General features: G+C 38.8%; 3 protein-coding genes across 3 annotated transcripts; 1 reads left to right on the top strand and 2 right to left on the bottom strand.

The window, feature by feature from the left end:
- Window positions 1–2,276: 2,276 nt before the first annotated feature.
- On the bottom strand, window positions 2,277–2,939 carry LOC109400353 (larval cuticle protein A2B-like). The gene is made up of 2 exons (XM_062848423.1): window positions 2,803–2,939; window positions 2,277–2,743 (listed from the first exon to the last, which is right to left on the bottom strand). The coding sequence occupies exons 1-2, from the start codon at window positions 2,812–2,814 to the stop codon at window positions 2,354–2,356; spliced, it is 402 nt and encodes a 133-aa protein (XP_062704407.1). The 5' UTR covers window positions 2,815–2,939; the 3' UTR covers window positions 2,277–2,353.
- A 386-nt stretch (window positions 2,940–3,325) lies between these two features.
- On the top strand, window positions 3,326–4,151 carry LOC109425107 (cuticle protein). Its single transcript, XM_019700302.3, has 2 exons — window positions 3,326–3,570; window positions 3,627–4,151. The coding sequence occupies exons 1-2, from the start codon at window positions 3,559–3,561 to the stop codon at window positions 4,026–4,028; spliced, it is 414 nt and encodes a 137-aa protein (XP_019555847.1). The 5' UTR covers window positions 3,326–3,558; the 3' UTR covers window positions 4,029–4,151.
- A 16,504-nt stretch (window positions 4,152–20,655) lies between these two features.
- On the bottom strand, window positions 20,656–21,103 carry LOC109425074 (larval cuticle protein A2B-like; the record flags this gene model as incomplete). Its single annotated transcript, XM_019700278.3, has 1 exon — window positions 20,656–21,103. A coding segment is annotated over one exon (372 nt), but the record flags the coding sequence as incomplete, so codon positions are not given.
- Window positions 21,104–21,625: the final 522 nt, after the last annotated feature.

Here is a 21,625-nt window from a genome sequence, read left to right as displayed (position 1 = left end):
AATTTACTAGACAATACTAGAATAGAATATCTTTCGAATGCCGGGTGCCATTTGGGTGGACATTTTTATTTGTTAATAACGGTTTTTGGCACACCGTGGCTGGTATTTCTTATCTAAAGAAAAAACTAATGTGCTTGAAAATCGACAGCGCGACACGCCATGAACACCGTTATCTTCAAGCTTGTCCGCACTGAGCGCATGAAAATTCTGCTCTTTGTATTTACACCATCAAGCACATCATAAATTAGATATCTTTTCATCTTATCAAATAGAAGGATGTTGAAATATTCTAAATGTCATTTCGAACTGTCAAAAAACCGCACCGCAGCGCCGCACGGCCCGTTCAAAGTGAAATTCACTAGAGTGTTTTCACCCGGGTGAAAATCTCTTTGCGCGCTCCGTGCAGTGGTGGAAAGCATCATGCGCTTGACGTGTTTTTTGGTTCGCATCAAACACAATCTTTGCTCACGCGCTCGCGAACCCAAAAAGAGAGAACGGTTCACGATTTCCCGAACCGACGAACCAACACAAAACAAATGTCGAACGAGCAGAATCGCAGTTGGTTCGCCAAAAGGATCACAATGTAGAGCACTTGGTTTGTTGCCATTTTTTGTACACTTAAAGGTAATTAGTTGGGTGTTTTATGATTATACTGGTCAGGTACCATACCAATAAATGATTTCGATGAAAAAGTTTACCAACATTTGATTGCATTACAAAAATATCGGCCGCGAACCTCTAAAATAAAAAAGCATCGCGCTTGCAAAAGATGCGATGCACTCGTTGGCGTTCGTGTCGTAGGGTAAGAAATCAAACTTTGAACTAGTCAAATTGTAATCTTAATTTGAACCATTTCGAAATTCATTAAAACGACGTACTTTTTAGGAAAATGTTGTCCCGAAAAAGATGTTAAACAGCTTTCCGTAATATAACCTGATAACATGGACTTTAAAAGCATTGAAAAAAGCGTTTTTGTCATGGAAAACAGGCAATTGAAAAATCACTGCGATTTCACTCATTTCCCCCCAGAGAAAGCACATTTTCGGTGCACTCGTACAGCTCATGCATTGTATCACACGCAATATGTGAACACGTCAAATGAAAGCTTATTTATCGTAGAATCGACCAACCGAATAATATTCCGCATTATTTATCATAAAATTATCAAATTTAAGTAATTCTTACTTGGAGAATGTTATCTTAAGTTGAACCATTTGTAATCTAAATTTGAACTAGCAATCGGGGGCGAGCTTCCAGTGGTGGCCAGCAGATTGCGCTAGTGGTTGTTTTGTTTACTCTTTGGGGATGAAAAATTCCAAATTTAGTTTCCAAGTTCCTGAAGAGTTTAGAACATTGTTAGTTGAAATTCCACTGTCTAATGAAAAATAGCTATGGGAATTAGCAAATCCATGTGTTATTCTATTGTTCAGCACGAAATTGGCTGTTGTGAGAGATGCTCGAGCTGCTGCCGCCAGTAGTTCAAATTAAGATTAAAATTGGTTCAAATTATGATTACGATGGTTCAAATTAAGATTAAAATCATTGTTGACGAATAATCGAATTTTTCAATGAAATTCGGTGCAAATACAAACATTTTACCACTTAACAGAAAGCTTATACCCGTGGCTTTCATGTACATAAGATTTTGCCGTAGTAAATTATTTCCATGTGGAAGAAAAAATCACTCAAAATTTGCGCTACTTCGGAAAGCCTCAATTTGGTTCAACTTTTGATTACCTACCCTACGATCGTGAGCCACAAACGTGCGAACACAATCGCACAGCAAAGGTTTGCGATGCGATGGCATTTTTTTGTAGCGCGTAAGCACACGTTCGCGATCAATTTCCACCACTGGCTCCGTGTGGCTCTGCGGTGCAGTTTTTTGACAGTTCGAAATGACATTTACAATATTTCAACATTCTTCTATCTGATAAGATGAAAAGATTTTTAATTTATGATGTGCTTGATGGTGTAAGTCCAAAGAGCAGAATTTTCATGCGCTCAGTGCGGACAAGCCTGGTTATCTTGATAAATAATTTCAAAGAGAATTCAAATTGTCATGCTGTTAATGTTAGAGATAAAAAATCGACATTCTTGTTGCATGCACTGCATTCATTGCTTTTTGGAGCCCCTCTGAGGCTGGCCAACGCATTCTAGAGTAGCGAAATTATACATATTTTTATGTACTTATTTCGATAGCATATAGATAGGCTTAATCCAAAGTGGAAGTTGATCATATAAAAGAAAAATAATGTTCACTAATTAAACGCATGATATAAGATTCAATAAATTACTTTATTCTACAACAAATTCACGTAACAGTCAGCACTGGCATCGATTTTGCGTGAACAATTTAATGATGGTAGTAAGTTGGGTACGCAATCTTGGCCACTGGAACAGCGACCTTGGCAACCGGAGCAACGAACTTGGCAACTGGGACGACGGCCTTAACGACCTTATGGGTCAAAGGTTCACGTCGAACGACGGCATTGAATCCGTTGTGTTCATCGGCGGTGTAGTCAACTACTCGGCGGTATCCATCGGCATCGATCAGGGTGTACTGTCCAACAACATTATCACCGTGGCGTTCCTCCTGTTGGCTCTTGATGTCTCCGGTGTGATCGTCGTGCACAGAGTACGAGAACTGGTACTCTGCAGGAGCTTCGTGATATTCGATGTGCTTCAGGGCAACAGGCAGCACTGCGGCGCTGGCAGCAGCGACCAGGGCGAGAAAAGCGAAGAACTGCAATTTAAATTAAATTAGATTATTGATGGTTTGCTGTTAAGGAAAAGGGTTCTTACTTTAAATGCCATTTCTGTAAGACTTTTTAAATGCTCGGAGCAAACAGGAGCTACTGCTTAGACTTCAATTGGTAAGTAAATGATACTGTTTCCGAACGGAACAGATACTTTATATATTCAAATTTCTGTTCTAGGATACTGAGAGCGCGGGTTGAGTTCGTTATATCCTTGACTGTCGGAGCCAATTTTTGCCGCTATATTCTCCATTCGCAAATTTTAACTCCAATGCCCTGCCAATCACATTTTCGCCAATTTGTCCAAATGACCATGTGTTAATTCAATTTCATTAGCTATCTACCCACGACCCTACGCTAGCTATATTTAAGATAGATAACCGGTTGACACCGCGACCGTTTTCTATTCATGTTTTCCGTTTTATCGAAATGCATGAATGAAGCAATGCAAGTTGACCAACCGATTTAAGGACCACGCTTTGATTTACGGCGCCTACCGGTGTTGAGATTTAGACACGTTTGATGTGTCAAAAAATGAAACATGCTTTTAGCTGGCCACAGGGTAATCTGTCAATCCATTTCGGCTACACATGGTTTGTCACGTGCAACGTGCGGAGGTGTAAGGCGTGGTCATTAGCATAGCGATCCAGATCATATTTCGGGTGGAAATAATGCAAGTAGTGGTCCAAAATGTGTTCTTGTCGGTTATTTGGTATAAAAACCGTACGCATTCTGCAATCTAATATCATTCTACCAGCAGTCCTTTAGGCGATACCAACAACTCAACCAAAACTAAGTCATAATGGCATTCAAAGTAAGTATCAGAACATATCCAGAAAGACCACATCTAACTCTGCCGTTTATTCCCAGTTCTTGGCTCTCCTCGCCTTGGTGGCTGCTGCCAGCGCAGTCGTTCTGCCCGTTGCCGTCAAACACGTGGAATACGCAGAAGCTCCTGCCGAATATCAGTTCTCGTACTCTGTGCACGATGACACGACCGGAGATGTCAAGAGCCAACAGGAAGAACGTCACGGTGACAACGTCGTTGGACAGTATACCCTGGTTGATGCCGATGGATTCCGTCGCGTTGTGGACTACACCGCTGACGAACACAATGGATTCAACGCTGTTGTCCGCCGTGAACCTCTGACCCATAAGGTTGTCAAGACTGTGGTTCCAGTGGCTAAGTTCGTTGCTCCCGTTGCCCACCACTACGTTGCCCCAGTTCCTCACGTTACGAAGGTTACCTACCCAACTTACTATCACCATTAAACGGAGGCCAAAAAAGTTCAGCAAACAATGGTTTTAACTGACGTACTGTACGTAGTCCCAGTTGTTATTGTTTAGAATAAGATTTATTTATTAAAGTTGAAGTCTTGATAAACAAGAAAATAAGACGAGTTTCAATTTAAAACTTCAAATGTTTTTCGAGACGACACGAAGAGCAGTATCGTCGATAAAGGGACGTCGCAGTGGTTTGCAATAATCAGTTCGCAAGGACCGAAACTGTTACGACAAAATAATAATGCATTTCGGATGCCACATCTCAATTATTGCTTTTATTACAGTATAGTAATGCTGAGGAATTCACGAATATTGACAATTATTATTATTATTATTTCTTTATTGATATTCATGTAACGTAAGGTTAACCCTTTTTAAAATGTTACAAAGTGATGGAATTCATTTTATGACAATCTATGCCTTAATTAATCTATGTTCCTGAACCCGATTCCTTTAACTCTTTTACTGCACACGTTCTAGTTCTTCAAGAAGACCCTTTCTGAAAACGGATATAGAAGATGATGACTTGAGGTTAGGGGATAAACGATTCCAATAATGAATGCCTCTCACAAACAAGGATTGACCATAGTAAGAAGATGAATGGTGGGGTATTATCAGGCTCATTGTCCTCGTATTCCTCATAAACTGAAGCTTATTGTAAAGATAGTATGGTATTTTATTTTTAATAATTGTAAAAATTTGCAAACATGATCTATAACTATAGAATTTTGAAAACTGGCAACCTAGTAAAGCATCTTGCAAATGGGAAACGTGAGAGTACCTTGAAAGATTGAAAACATATCTAACACAGGCATTAAGTGCCACTCGGAGTCTATTAAGAGAAGAAGCAGAAGCATTACTATACACAAAATCTCCGTAGATAAAATGTGGCATAATTAAAGACTTAAATAAATTGATTTTCATGGAGCTGTCAAGGTATCTGGTAACCAAATTTAGCTTTTTTAGAGTACCATAAATTTTTCCACACTGAGAGTTTACAAAAGCATCCCATTGTAAACTCGAAGTGAATAAAACTCCTAGATTTTCCAATTTATCAAAAAACTCAACTCTTTCTCCATCAAAGAAAATCAACGGTATTTGAGGCGGGTTCTTGAGCTTGGTAATAAGCATAGCCTTGGTTTTCGCCGGATTTACAGCTAAAAGATTTCTTTGCAACCATCTCAATATATTATTAAGGTCATGATTAATTTTTCTAGCCATATCATGCGTATCAACATCACCAGAGGTACACAGGTATATTTGCACATCATCAGCAAACATATGAATAGAACAAAACTCTAAATTAGCAGGTAAGTCATTAATGAACAAAGAGAACAAAAGTGGCCCCAGCACAGACCCTTGAGGTACGCCAGACTTGATAGATCTAAATTCAGATAGGACTCCATTATGCAACACCGCTTGTTGACGATCGCTTAAATATGATTCAATTAGTTTTGCAGAAGGCAAAGTAAAATTAAATTTATTCAATAACTTCTTCACTAGTTTGGAGTGTGAAACCCGATCGAAGGCTTTAGCAAAATCTATAAGCAGCAGGATAGCTATTCCTTTACGGTCAATTGCACATGCAATGTCATCATCATTGGCGTAGCTAGGGGGGGTTCCAGGGGTGCCTGGCACCCCCTAGAACAAATTTGGCACCCCCTAGAATTTTTCCTTGACTGGCACCTAAAATTTAAAACTTCACACAATAATTCCAATATTGATGGCACATTTAAACAAAACATAAACAAACCTATAATTACTTATACAACTGTTGTACGTGTTGCCGTTTTGGATATTGGTAAGAACAATGAACAGACTTCTATATTTATTCAATGATTTCTCTATGCCTCCTTTATGGATTCCTCCCGATATTTCTTCAATAAACTTTCCTTAGGATTCTGCTTCCTGATGGGGTTGTACATACAAGAAATGTCTGCAGAGATTAATCAAGCAATTTCTCCGGTGATTCTTCTAGGAATTCCTTCAGAAATTCTTCCAGAAATTTCTCATGGAATTCCTCCAGGAGGTTATATTGGCCTTCCTCCGGTAATTGTGGCTAGAATTCCTCAAGCAACTCCAGCTAAGATTCTTCCAGCAATTCCTACTGGGAATTCTACTAGGGAAGTTCTTCTGTAAATTCTTCCGGAAAATCTCTCTGTGATTTATCTAAAAATCCCTTCGGTTATTCTTCCAGAGATTTCTTCAAGGATTTATCCTCTAGAAATACCACAAGGGATTTCTCCAAGAACTTCTATTGACCTTGTTCCATGAATTCCAGCTGGAACTCTTCAAGCAATCCCCTTTAAAACTCCTTCAGAAATACTTCTAAAGATTTCTTCTGGCATTTTTCCTGTGATTTCTCCTGCGATTCCATTAGGGATTCCTCCAGTATACTTCTACCGATTATTTCAAGGAGAACTGTAGGTATTCCTCCAGGCATTTGTTAGAGGATCTTCTCTTAGGATACCCCCGACATCCCTGGTTCAAGGATTTCTCTAGAAATTACTTCTATGATACCTCCCGGAATTCTGGGAATTCCTCCAGATATTTAAGCTGGGATTCCTCAAGCAATTTCTGCGGTTCTTCCAGCTATTCTTCTTCCAGAAATTCTAACCGTGGTACTTCAGAAATTATGCTACGGAATCTTCTAGAGCTTTCTCCTGGCTTTTCTGCAGGGATCTTACCAAAGAATCTTCCTGGAATTCATGCAGAAATTCTTTTGGTTGTTCTACCAGGGATTTCTGTAAAAACTCATCCAGGAATTCCTCAAGAAATTTTATCCAAAGATTTCTCCAGAAATTCCTCATGGAATTCCTTCAGAAACTCCGTTTGGCCTTCCTCCAAGAATATCTGAAACAACTCCTCCTGTGGTTCTACCAGCAATTTCTCCAGAAGTTCTTACTATGATATGGCCAGAAATTCTTCTAGAGATTCCTATATGAATTTATCCTAGCATATAGGGTGTCCCAGAAAGTATGGGCACAACTTTGTATAGCGAAAATACAATTATTTTCTTAACAAACAACAATTTTTATATATTTGTATTTTTACTCAAGATGTTTTAATTGATACCTGTAAAGAGTTTATGTATTAAAAAGGGGTTTTGTATGCAGGATGTTTAAAATGAAAAAACATCTTTCAAAACTTCTGCACAAACTACATTTTTACGGTTTGGCGAAATATCCAAATTCGAAACATTTTTTTCGAATTTTTTTCACATGATATATTCGAAAACATGTTTCCTCAGATGGTTGATTAAAATTTTTTATAAAAATATGTTTTGCCTGTGCGTACGGGTATTTCAAAATTTTGAGAAAACTGGAAAATTCGCCTTTTCTATTTCTGGATAAGACATGCCCACAGACATTCGAGTTTTTAAACATGTTTTAACGAGAATAGAAATAATTCAATCTACACTTTATAAAGCTGGAGCATTTATTTTACTTATAGTGAAATTAAAATGTAATTTTCTGCATGTTGTGATATATATTCAGAAGCTTGTTTTCATCTATTACAAAAACGGGTTTTTAAAAATATCGATTTTGGTGTTTAAATTCATTTTTCAGGTTCAAAAGTATACATATTCAATTCAAACTAAGGGTTGTATAATAGATACACATATGGAAATACACGGAAATATTTTTTGAAATTTTTATAGAGCTTAATTTCATGCGTAGGACACAATTTGTTCAGCGATGTTATTGAAAAATATAGCAATTTGTGCAGAAGCTTTAAAAGGTCTTTTAGGGAATGTTCTATCGCTTTCAAACGAAGTGTTAAATGCAAATTTCAATGATTGGCATTTGATGTTAATATATTAAGGTACGATATGTGTGAAAATAAAGTTTGTTTATGCACCCATTCCCAAATGGCAGAGCTGCAAAGTTGTGCCCATACTTTCTGGGACACCCTATAGTGGCGGCTGGAATATATCGGATAAATCTTTCTGAGAATCCTTCATATATTCCTTATATTCCTCCTGCGATTCCTTTAGGGCCTTCTTTACATATTCTTCCAGAATACCTCTACCGGTTCTAGCAGGGACTTCTCTAGGTATTCCAAGGATTTTTCTTTAGATTCCCCCCAGGCATTCCTGATGAGGTTTCTCTAGAAATTTCTCCAGCAATTTCTGCTGAGATTTCTACAATGATACATCTCAGAATCCTTCTAAGAATACCTCCTGAGATTTTTTTTTGGGATTTGTTCAGAAGCTCTCCGGTGATTCCTCCAGGAAATTTAATCCAATTCGCTCATAATTTTCTCCCATGAACTCCTCTTTGCCTTCCACCAGGAATTTCAGCTGGATTTCTCAAGCTATTTCTGCTGTAATTCATTCAGCAATTCCTCCTTGGACTCCTCCAGAAATTCTTACTATAATACATCCCGGAATATCTCTAGGGATTCTTCTATGAATTTTTCCAGGGATTCCTTCAAAAATTTGCTGGGATTATTCAAGGAATTCTTACTAGGAGCCTTGCAGAAGTACCTTCGGTGTTTATTCCTGGAAATCCTAAAGGGTTTTTTTTTCCTGAGATTTCTCCAAATATTTCTCATTAGATTCCTCCAGGAACTATTCTTGACTTTCATCCAGGAATTCCTCCTGGGATTCTAAAGCGATTTCTGCTGCTTCTAATGTTTCAGGCATGCCTCCTAGGTCTCCTCCAGGAATTCTCACTGTGATACCTGCAAAAATCCCTTTACGGATTTCTCCAGGCATTCTTGCTGGGATTCTTCTAGGGTTTTTCAGGGATTTTTCTAAATACTCATCTGAGAATTCCTCTTGAGTTTTTAATCATGGATTACTCTAAAAACTAATCATGGGATTACTTCTAGTACTCTGTTGGACTTCTTCAAAGAATTCCAGCTGAAGGAATCCCAACAGAAATCTCTGTAGGAATTCCTTTACGAATTTCGAGAATAGTTGGAATTCCAGCGAAATCCTAGGAGGTATTACTAGACAAATCTCTAGTGAAATCCTATAGGAATGAACGGGAAAAACTTATTGATTAGAAGGCACCGTATGTTGCTATTTGACAAATTGAGAGATGAATTTGTAAAAAACACGTTCTGGTGGGATTCGAACCCACGCCTCCGTATTCGCTAGAACATTTCTTTGAGAGTTCCTTCGGCATGTTTTTTTTTTTGAAAATTTCTGTGGTAGTTTTTAATCAGCAATTTCTTTGGTTTTTTTTTTCTATAATTTCAATGGCTATTCCTCTGAATTTATTTCAGAAATTTCTTTTTCAGTTATTTTGCAACTTTCTCAGGCAATTTTATCGTGATTACTTTTGTTATTCTCTATGATTCAGTTGTATTTATATATATTGCTTCCGAAAATTGCTGAACTGGAAATACAGAAATTCTCAACTGGACTTGCTCTAAAAAATCCTTAAAATTCACGAAAACCTTCCTGACAAATTCCCAAAGCAATTGTCAGAAAAAAATCATCAAAATAACCTTAGAACTTTCAAAGTAGTTGCCAAAAGAATTCATATAAGAATCACCAGAGAAATTCCGGAAGGCTTTTTAAATAAATTGGCCAAATCCAATCTCAAAATAAATTGCCGAAATATATTCTATAAAAATTTACACAAACATTCACAAAAAAAATCGAAGAAATTCTCAAAGAATTTTCCAAAATCATCAAAGGAATTTCTGAACAAAATTTAGAAAGAATTCCAAAAGTGATTGCAGTGACAGATTTTTTAAAGAACCGCCAGAGATTTTTTTCAAAGAAATTCCCAAAGGAAATCTCTAAGAAAATTGCCCAATCAATTTCCAAAGAAATTACCGAAGAAGTTCTTAAAGTAATATTAAAAGTTTCCAAAATTTCAAAAGGATTTGCTTATAAAATTCCCAAATAAATGTTCAATGCAAGTAACATCGGAAATGCCCAAAATGTTCTGAAATCATCTGCTGCAGGAATTCCTTACATAATTACTGAAGAAATCTAGAAGAAATTGTCTAAAGAATTTCTATTTAAATTTTAGAAGCGATTTATAAAAGAACTTCCGAAGGAGTTTTCAAACGAATTGGTGAAGAAATACCTAGCATGGATAATGAAATTCCAAAAAATCAACGAAAATCGAAAAAAAAGTAGAATGACTTGCCGAATACATTGTGAGGAAGTTCCCAGAGTCAATGTCGAATGAATCACCAAAGGCTTCACTAAAATAATTTCCAAAGGAATTGCCTGAAGAGAAATTAGATAATTTGAAAAAGCAATTATCAATAGAATTGTTGACATTACCAAAACATCGCTTGAAAGACTACTAAAAATTGGCGAAGAAACTCCCGAGAAAACATTTCAAAGGATTTGCTAATGAAGTAAAAAAAACAAATAAACTGCTAGTGGAATTGCCAAAGAAATTTCCAAAGTAATTTCCGATGAAATTTTCAAAGGATGCGTAAAAGGTGTTCAGTATCAAATTCTAGACATATAAATTGCTAAATGAATTGCCGAAGAAATTTGCCAAATTCAAAGGAATTACTGAGAGATTTCATAAAGAAGTCTTAATTGAAATGAATTGCAAAACCATTTCCAAATAAGTTGCCGGGAATATTCCCTGAGGAATAACCGAAACAATGTTTTGCCGAAAACACAAATTTCTTTATTATATTATTGCATAGAATTAGAATCCTGAAGAGAAAAATCGAAGTTCGCTAAAAATGCAAATATATATCCTGATTTTACAATTTCAATGCCACAAAAGTTCAGCTTATTGGACGCAGTGGCTTAATTTCCACAACATTGGAGGAAAAAAAAGACTCTTACAATTGTTCTTGAAAACTATTTTATAAGGGTTGTTATCATGCAATAAAACAAAGAGGATGTCACGAAGAATACAAGTTAAACGCAAATTTGTGGATATTTGATAGTTTCCGAGATTTACACTTCTAATAATTGCTCTGAAAACGTATTCTTAATCAATATATTCAATCCACAAAGGGGTTGTGATGATTGTTAAGTTCCAACTGAAAATATAAATTCCATGTATTATACAGTGTCGGACAAAACAATAAGACCACCAACCATTTTTCATACAAAATGACCAAGTTTGACGATGTGATGCTCGGTTTGTGGTGAACCGATCTTTCTGAATTTTTGACAGTCGCCACGGAGTTACGTGAATTTTGATTTGTATTTAATTGATTGAGTTCTGTTCACTACATCGAAAGTTACAGATATACGAAACGACAAAATAATAGGACCACTTTCAGATTGCCATTATCAAAGAATATATATTTGTATCTGATACTTGATGATTGATGAACAAGTTCTAAAATTAAGGATGCAATTTAAACTTTGGGACATTTTTATTGAATTGACCACAAATAACCATCATAAAAATCTGGTGTTGGAATTTTGTCGCACCGTATATCTGTAACTTTTGATGTATCGAACAGAATTCAATCAATTTAATACAAATCAGAATTCTGGACATTTCATGTCGACTGTCAAAATTTCAGCCAGATCGGTTTACTAGAAACCGAGTACCATGTCGTCAAACTTGGTCATTTTGTATGAAATAGGACCGGTGGTCTTATTGTTTTGTCCGACACTGTAGGTAATCAACTTTTCAAGTTCTCAAACCTCACATGAGTGTTAAGTCAGTACAACGGTTCGGATTTTTCAAAAAAAAAAAAAAACTGTTCTTTAAAATAAAGCGCGTTTAAAATTTCGGGCTTATTTGTCCCGCGATATTTTTGTACTAAGAAGTTGAAGGTGGATCGGTATTTCTTTTTGCAAAAAAAAGCAAAACAACCTGGAAGCCACTCAAACTGGCACCCCCCAGGCACCCCCTAGGAAAGAATCCTAGATACGCCAATGGTCATCATGAACTTTGATCAACGCGGTGTTTGTACTATGCCTACAACGGAATCCTGACTGATAGGGATGCAGAAGATCATGATCAACAATAAACTCGGTTATTTGAGATTTTATGAGTTTTTCAAGAACTTTTGATAATGAACTTAAAATGCAGCTGCTGCTGCTGCTCATGCTCAACTTTTGATAATGAACTTAAAATGCTTATTGGACGTAAGTTGGAAACCGATGAACTGTTAGCTTTCTTTTTTTTCGGAACTATTTTGGAGGTTTTCCAAGCACGTGGAAAAATAGAGGTGTTGATTATGCAATCGAATTAAAACTTATAAACAGGTAAAGCAAGTGGTAGAAGAATTTTAATGAACCTAATAGAAATGTTGTCCAAACCAACAGCGTTGGACTTAATAGAAAAAATAGCGTTAACGATGTCACTCTCTTGAAACAAATTAAACTTAAATCCATCAGAAGGACCAAAAAGCGGATCTATTGAGGTATCAGAAGTAAAATTAGAAACAAAATAATTATTTATTTGAACCATCATGATCTGAAAAACTAGAACTTTTCGAAATTCCCAATTTTTTTAAATATTATTCCATAACTGTTTGTTAGGTAAGTTCACATTTAAATTTTGCTTGTCGTAATAAATTTTCGCGTGCTTTATTAATTCATTCACAACATTCCGAAGGCGTTTATAAGTACTTTTATCCACTACAGTTTTTGATCTTTTCCATTTAGCATATGCCAGGTTTCTATTGATTATGATTGATAGGAAATATCATTATTAAACCAAGGGGTTCTATTTTTCTTTTTGCGACGCAACGGTATATACTCATCATGTAATTTAAGAAAATGATAATTAATGAACTCAATCATTTCATCGGGGTCGTCCATGCAAAAGTAAATATTCCAGTCAATATCATGGAAACCTTCAAGTAACGCCATAGAATCAAAACTCACGTAGTCACGGTACAAAACAATATCTTTCTTTCTATTGAATGATAACCGCAAAGAACAAAACACTAAATCATGGTTTGATACACCAGGCATCGAAAGCTGATCCTGTTTGGCAACAACGTCATGTGCATCAGTTATAAAGAGGTCAAGCAGAGAACATCCTGTTCGATGAAAATACGTTGGTTCAGAATTGACACACATGTAAGACATAGAGTTTAACATATCTTTAAACCTGCGAACACGAGAAGAAAATCTTAGCAAATCCGTATTGAAGTCACCTAGAAAGAAGGAGCAATCATAGTTAAGAGTACAGTTTTCCAAAATGTCGTTCAAAACATCGGTGCAATGAACGCCCGGGGGATTGTAAACTACTCCAAGGAACACTTTATCGTATCCAACTCTAATTTCAATATTGAGATACTCAGTACCATAAAAATCATTAGCTGAACTCTGCGACAAAGACACTACTTTATAAGACAAACTATTCCTTAAATAAATACAAACACCTCCACCATGTCTATTTCTATCATTCCGAATGATTTTGTAGCCTTCCATACTAATCATTGCGTTACTAATTGAATCATTCAGCCATGTTTCGGTAAAACAAATGATATCAGCTTTACTATCTTCAAAATTCAGCTTGAGTTCATGAAATTTCGAGAAGTTACGAGCGGTTAAGCTTTGGACATTAATGTGACAAATATTCAAATAATCAGGTTTCAATGCAGCATTGAGAACAATTCGTGGTATTACATTGTTTGGAGAAGCATTACTAGTGGAAAAATTAGCCGTTATCCAGATTGATGAACGATTGAAATTTCAGAACTGATCCCCCCATCAAACCCAAACGATGTGCAGCATCGAAGTTAAAGGAAACAAAACTACTAACTAAAAATATACTCATTACAATATTTGCGTCTAATGTTCATTGACGATGAAATAATAATAGCACATAACAACAAGAGAATTGCGAATTAGCAGCTCCTACCGGAGAACAACAACGGTGGCAATAAAAAGGAAAACTTCTAAAATAATCCAATTCATCAGAATTTAAAAGCTTAGAATACTCAGCAGCGGTAGCAGAAGCAGCAACAACAGCAGCAGCAACAGCAACAATCATCTATGCGAGGACGTCCACAGCAACAGCAACAACAACGGCAGAAAGTGATCGAGACAGATTCCAATTGGATCACTACGGCATATGACTTTTAGGAGTGGAATGATTCATGGAAAAAGAGGACGGACTCATGGATGAACTTAGGAAGGAGAAGAATAAATTATACGGATAGGGTTGTGAGCTTATAACTTTTAGGACTGGAAGAAGTCATGGAACTATTAACCCTAAAAGGGATACCTTCATGGCCTCAGTTTCGTCACCTCGCTGAGTGTGTTCCATCAAAGACAAGCTCTGAAAGGCGCCTGGGGTCCAATGGACCCCAGGTATCCCTTTTAGGGTTAAGGAGGGATTCATGGATCAATTTGGGGAGGAAGAAAGAAAAACTAAGTGGAAAGGTTTGACGGTGCACCAGTCATAAGTTGGTTGATGTCGTTGATCGGTTCGGCTCCAGATCCATTTCCCCGCTGAATGTAAACGACCCCATTGCGAGTATACACCTTGAGCAGCATCCCTTTCTTTTTCATTTTTATGGCTTCAGAACGAATCATCCTAGCTTGCGGCGTAAGATTCTCGTTCAGATACACTCTGTTGTCACTATCGAAGCCTATATTGCGAAGAGACAAGCTTCTTGTTTTGAGATATCGCGCATATAATTCATCCCTGGCATTTTTGAATGCAAACTGGCAAACAATCGGAGGGGTTGAGCCAGGTGCAATAAGTAGGCGCATTAAACGTTTGAGAACATTAAACGTTATGTCTTTCGAATATCGTCTCGAATTTCAGCAAGTGTTCCTGATGATTTTTTTTTCTCGTGGAGCTCCTCCCAGAACTTCTGCCAGTTTTTTTATTCCAATCAGGACATTTTTCGGGGATTTATCTAAGAGGTATCTCGTCCAACATAGCTATGGTTTTCACAAGCTTCTACCTCATGCTTCCACGGATCAAGCGATGACAAAGACTAAACAAAGACTAAGAGTTGTGTGCTTAGCTGGTAGTGCAGCCTGGGCACTGTGGAGCGAACCTGATGTGATGGTTAGAACACTTGACTATCACGCCGAGGACCTGGGATCGAATCCCACTCCCGACAAACTCACTTAATGTGAGTTCTTCCTTCGGAAGGGAAGTTAAGCGTGGGTCCCGATATGAACTAGCCTAGGGCTAAAATCTCGTTAATACAGATAAAAAAAAGCCTGGGCAACGCTTAGCTAGATGCAAGGTGGTAGCCCCATCAGCGTGGTTGTCCCAGTGTTGGTTGGGACGATAATCAGAACTGGCACGATGGCCCTCCGGCGAGACAGGAGTGTTGGCGTAGGCCCAATAAGCCACCCGTAAAAATCCCCATTGCGAATAACATAGGAGAAAATACGACTAGGGCGAATATGGCCCATATAGCCGAGGCGGTAAACGCACGGATATTCAGCACGACCATGCTGAGGGTGACGGGTTCGATTCCCGGTCGGTCCAGGATCTTTTCGTAAAGGAAATTTCCTTGACTTCCTTGGGCATAGAGTATCTTCGTGCCTACCACACGATATACGCATGCAAAATGGTCATTGGCAGAGGAAGCTCTCAGTTAATAACTGTGGAAGTGCTCATAGAACACTAAGCTGAGAAGCAGGCTTTGTCCCAATGAGGACGTTACGCCAATAAGAGAGAGAGAGAGAGAAAATACGACTCGATACAATCGGTAAAGACCCACGCGACGAAATAAGGACTACGATTGGAAACTTGGAACATGGAATTGCAAGTCTTTAAGTTTCGCAGGATGTGAAAGAATAATTTACGACGAACTACATCCCCGCAACTTCGACATCGTGGCATTGCAGGAACTTTGTTGGACTGGACAGAAAGTGTGGAAAAGCGGGCATCGAGCGGCTACCTTCTACCAAAGCTGTGGCACCACCAATGAACTGGGAACAGGATTTATAGTGTTGGGCAAGATGCGACAACGTGTGATCGGGTGGCAGCCGATCAACGCAAGGATGTGCATGTTGAGAGTTAAGGGCAGTTTCTTCAACTATAGCATCATTAACGTCCACTGCCCACACGAAGGGAGAACTGATGACGAGAAAGATGCGTTCTACGCGCAGTTAGAGCAAACATACGATGGTTGCTCGCCGCGTGACGTGAAAATCGTTGTCGGCGACATGAACGCGCAGGTAGGAAGGGAGGAAATGTACAGACTGGTAATCGGGCGAAACAGCCTGCACGCCGTATCGAATGATAACGGCCAGCGATGCGTAAATTTTGCAGCCTCCCGTGGTATGGCTAGGGTGACCATGTGGTATCCTGAAGGAGAACATGTCCTCCTTTTCTATGAAAATGTCCTCCTTTTCGAACTTAAAACTTTTTTAACCATGTGCATTAGGGTCATTTTTAATCCAAACCGTACACTACATCTGCAAGCTTTTCCCAACGTGATGCATCAGGGTGATTAAAATTGTATAAACAGCTGGTAAATTTTATTCAGCTACTACATGTTATTCTTATGTTAAGTATCAGAAACGTTTTCAATGAGTAACTAGAGGTTATGTTTTGAAAGCTATGTTATGGTGAATATATAACGAAGCCACACTTCAAATTTTCAAAGCGCAAATCTAAAGAACCACCAGTGGTTCACCAATCGATCAAATTTTCAGCGCAATCCGTCTTTTGGTTTCTCAGATTTGTGCTCTTAAAAATTCAATGTGTGGCTTTGTTATATATTCACCTTATTGAAAGTACGTTTCAAATGAAATTGAACTCTCAATCCCCATGTTCCTAGGTGCAGATCCTATCCTCACTGCTACTTATGAGGAGTAAATATCCCGATTCGATATGTTTTATGTAGAACGAAAGGGTTTTGCAATATTGCCACAAATTTTCCCAATATAATCCACCTGAAAAATACAGTGAAAGTTCAAAAATAATGTTTCCATTGAACAAGCTGTATTGATACTGCACTGAAAAAGTATTCGTTTGACAGTTTCTAGCTGTAATTCTTTTCTATTATTCGGCGTTCACTGCTTCGGCTCGACTGTTATAAAGCAGAGAGCAAAAGTGATTGAAATATTGAAAGTTCTTCAAGCCAAAAGTTTTTTTTTATGAGAACTACACAATGTTTAAATTTCCATGGTTAGAATAATAGCAGATTTCAAATTTTTTTTTTGTGGATTTTATTAAATAATCTAGAAGCCCTTGAAGAATGCAATTGAAGCATACAACGCAGAAAATATTAGTTGGGTTAAACAAGGTTTTCTTATATTTTGGTGCTGTTTTAAAAAGTGTCCTCCTTTTCATACAAATGTCCTCCTTTTTCAACCGAATTTAGTCAAAATGTCCTCCTTCACTTAATTTCCATATGGTCACCCTAGGTATGGCAGTCCGAAGCACCTTCTTCCCCCGCAAAGATATTCACAAAGCCACCTGGAGATCTCCCGACCATCAAACAGAAAATCAAATCAAAGAATCCCCAAAAAAAAGAAATCAGATAACTGTGAAGCATTTGATTTTCAGCTATATATCAGCTTACAGTTTGTTTTGATAATAATGTTTACATCCAACAAGGCTCCATCCATAAATTACGTAACGCTCTAGGGGGAGGGGGGAGTATGGTCGAGGGTTACGGTCCATACAAAAAAAATAGGATTGTCATACAAAAAAGCGTTACGGTGGGGGGAGGGAGGGTAAAAATGGTCGGTTTTAGCGTTACGTAATAAATGGATGCTGCTCAAGCCATGTTGATATCCCAACAGTTTTTTTTTACTACAGCTTCTAGCTGTAATGATATCGCATAACGATAGCTACAAAGCACTACTTGTTTGTGAATTTGGTAGATAAAAACTAAATGATAACAAGTTCTGTTACATTTTTCATAACAAATATGACGCCGTCCACAAATTACGTAACGCTCAAAGGAGTGAAGGAAGTACAATCGAGTGATACGATCAATAAAAAAATAGGACTCTCATACTAAAAAGCGTAACGGAAGAGGAGGAGGGTGTTAAAACATGATTCTAGCGTTGCGTTATAAATGCATGCTACCTATGTTACGTTTTGTTTTCATCTTATGGCTCAAGTGGTCAATATTATAAAAACGATCAAACTTTTTTGCGTGAATCCAAAAAAATCCAACAAATTTTGATATTATTTTGTTACAAAAATCATAGCAAATCTATATAAATAAAAATGGAATGGTGTTTGTATGTCACGAATAGGCTCGGGAACGGGTCAACAGATCAACATGATTCTTTCACTGTTGCATTTCGCCAGGTCTCCGACGTGTTCGTACGAAAAAATAATTATTTAAAGTGACCGGGAAGGCAAGAAAAACGGGAAAATCTGAAATTCCATTTTGAGGGGCATTTCTTCATGGAACCGGATGTCAAAAAACAGAGTAGGCAGGCAGGACGACGTTTGCCGGGACAGCTAGTATTATAATAAATCTGTTACGAAATTGTGTTATAGGCAATTATTTTAATATGCATAATGTAACAAATGTTGTTGTACACCTGTTTGAATAAATAATACAGGTTTTGTTAGTGTTTTGTTTCTAAAATAATAACACATTTTGTTACAATTTTGTTATGGTCATTCATATATAAGAATCCTTACAATTCATTTCAAATCATGTTATTTCTAACAACGGTTGTTATAATTTTGTTATTATCTTGTTAGGCGCTTCTGGTCGGGTTCGCACATACCGCAGTGCGAATAAAGATTCGGATCACTACTTAGTCGCTGTATACATGCACCCAAAACTTTCGACAGTTATTACCACGCGTCGAAGTCGAACGCCGCGGCTCAACATCGAGCAACTTCGTGACGTAGAAGTGGCTCAAGACTATGCGCAGCAGTTAGCAGTGGCATTCTGGCTCGAGCACTTTGGAAACCTTTTTAAAGTATTGGCCACGGCACCCACACCTTAGCATGATTTGCCAAGGCTTACCCGTGGCAACAAAACCCGTGGGCTGCAAAACGATGAGTCGATAAGGAGAGCGTCCAACATAGCTCTGGTCCTCACAAGTTCCTACCTCATGCTTCCACGGGTGAAGCGATGACAAAGACCGCCAGCTAAGAGTTGTGTACTTAGCTGGTAGTGCAGCCTGGGCACTGTTGTCCTTCTGACTTCAGCTAGATTGAGGAGGTACGATTCGAGCGTCTGTTCACCAAGGAGGTGCGGCTTGAACAACGTCTGTTCTGGCATCCAGGGGCTGAGTAAGAAACGCTGTACCACGCCCAGCTAGATCCAAGGTGGTAGCCCCATCAGCGTGGTCGTCCTAGTGTTGGTTGGGACGTTAAACAGAACTGGCACGATGGCCCTCCGGCGAGACAGGAGTGTTGGCGTAGGCCCAATACGATGGTTGCTCGCCGCTCGACGTGAAAATCGTTGTCGGCGACATAAACGCGCAGGTAGGAAGGGAGGAAATGTACAGACCGGTAATCGGGCGATACAGCCTGCACGCCGTATCGAATGATAAAGGCCAGCGATGCGTAAACTTTGCAGCCTCCCGTGGTATGGTAGTCCGAAGCATCTTCTTCCCCCGCAAAGATATCCACAAAGCCACCTGGAGATCACCCGACCATCAAACAGAAAATCAAATCGACCACGTTCTAATCGACGGTAAATTCTTCTCGGATATATCCAATGTCCGCACATACCGCAGTGTGAATATAGATCCGGATCACTACTTAGTCGCTGTATGTATGCGCCCAAAACATTCGACAGTTCTCACCACGCGTCGAAGTCGAACGCCGCGGCTCAACATTGAGCAGCTGCGTAACGTAGAAGTGGCTCAAGACTACGCGCAGCAGCTAGCAGTGGCCCTACCAACGGAAGAGCAGCTTGGCGCGGCTACACTTGAAGATGGCTGGAGGGACATCCGATCCGCCATAGGTAGTACATCGGCTGCAGCACTAGGCTTCGCGACTCCGAATCACAGAAACGATTGGTACGACGCCGAATGTGAACAGTTGAAAAACGAGAAGAATGCAGCATGGAGAAAATGCTGCAACACCGTACGAGAGCGAATGAGGCACGTTATAGACAGGCAGAACTCAGTTTTCCGGATGAAGAAGCGCCAGCAGGAAGAACGATATCGCGAATCGATGGAAGAGCTGTACCGCGCTAAGAACACACGAAAGTTCTACGAGAAGCTAAATCGCTTGCGCAGAGGCTTTGTGTCACAAGCCGACATGTGCCGAGATAATCAAGAGCTATAAAAAATAGGTTAAGTGGCTAAGAATTAAAAAAAGTCCCGAGACAACTCCTGTTTTCCATTATTGGTTTTGTTACATCGAAATCATTATTCGGGGTTAATTTCACGTCGAATTCATCATTTTTTTTCCTGCTCCGACAAAACATACAAAAAGAAAATTTATTTGTACGATATATCAAATAGTATCTGTTTTTTTGGCACATGCATCCAATCGTTTTACGATGAAGGAGTGATTCATGAATGAAATTTTCACATGGAACGTTGGTCGATGTGAAATGCCACTTTGTTTTGTTTGTTTGTTCTCTCGTTTTGCTCTAAGCACGATTCCATTTCTGATCCTGAGAAGCTTCTGCATTAGCCTCGATAGGGACACCTGTAGAAATCCTGCGTGATTACCACTTAAGTCCACTCCAAAAGATCCCACTAAGCATGAACAATATTTGGCCACACAAGGTGCCACATCGAAGTGTACTATTCAGAATCCCAGATAGCGATAAATGTAATGAATTACTAAACGAAGTTTAAATTGAATTATTTAATTTGACTAAATTTTGCTACATTATTTTAAACAGCGATAACCATTTGCGTACACTTAGTGATGGTAATAATGTTGTTGCACTGGAGCAGCCACGATTTTGTGAACTGGCTGTGGAGCCTGGTATCCCTTGATTGGTTCGCGGTGCACTTCAGCGATGAATCCACTCTTGCCATCAACGTGATAGGTGACAGTGCGCTTGTGACCATCAGCATCGATCAGGTAGTACTCTCCCTGAGTCTTATCTCCCTCTCGAGTTTCCTTCTGTCCATGCACATCTCCGGTATGGTCATCGTGGATGTCATAGTGGAACTCGTAGTGTGCTGGGGCATGGTGCTCTTCCTCGTGATGACTCTGATGAGGTTGCTGATAATAGTGCTGGGCAGCAATGGCACCAATGCAGGCAACTATCACGATGAAAACCTGTAAACAAAAATATGTTTATTATACATTTAATCGTTATTAATGAACTTTAGAAATCATACTTTTAAAGACATGGTTCTGTGTTTTTCTACGAAGTATACTTCTGATTGCCTTAAGAACGACGAGCTGACTGATGCCATTACCTGCAAACCAACAGCTTTTATAATTCATCTACCGAAGTAATTATTTCGAACAGACATTGCCACCAGACCAGAGCACTCCAATGCTGCAAATCCGAACAACTTTCCCAAATTTCTTCTCCAAAGATTTCACGGCCTGACCCCGAAACTAAGCGAAAAGGGAAAACTCGATTTGCTATAGGAAGCCAACCCCTTCTACAAGTTCTGATCACCCAGCATGCATAGTGACCGGCAATCTATTATCGGAGTGTCCTTGAAACCAATGCAGTTACCGACCAAAAATGAATGAAAAAAAAAAAACTGCTCTCAAAACTGGTTTAACGAACTCACCATCTGATGGTCATTCAGAAGCCCTACCGAACGGCCACAACAACCATGTACATTGCAC

The sequence above is a fragment of the Aedes albopictus genome, chromosome 2, assembly GCF_035046485.1.
Source record: "Aedes albopictus strain Foshan chromosome 2, AalbF5, whole genome shotgun sequence".
NCBI classification, from domain to species: domain Eukaryota; kingdom Metazoa; phylum Arthropoda; class Insecta; order Diptera; family Culicidae; genus Aedes; species Aedes albopictus.
Note: the sequence above shows the minus strand (reverse complement) of the source record. Positions and strands in the feature narration are given on the sequence as shown.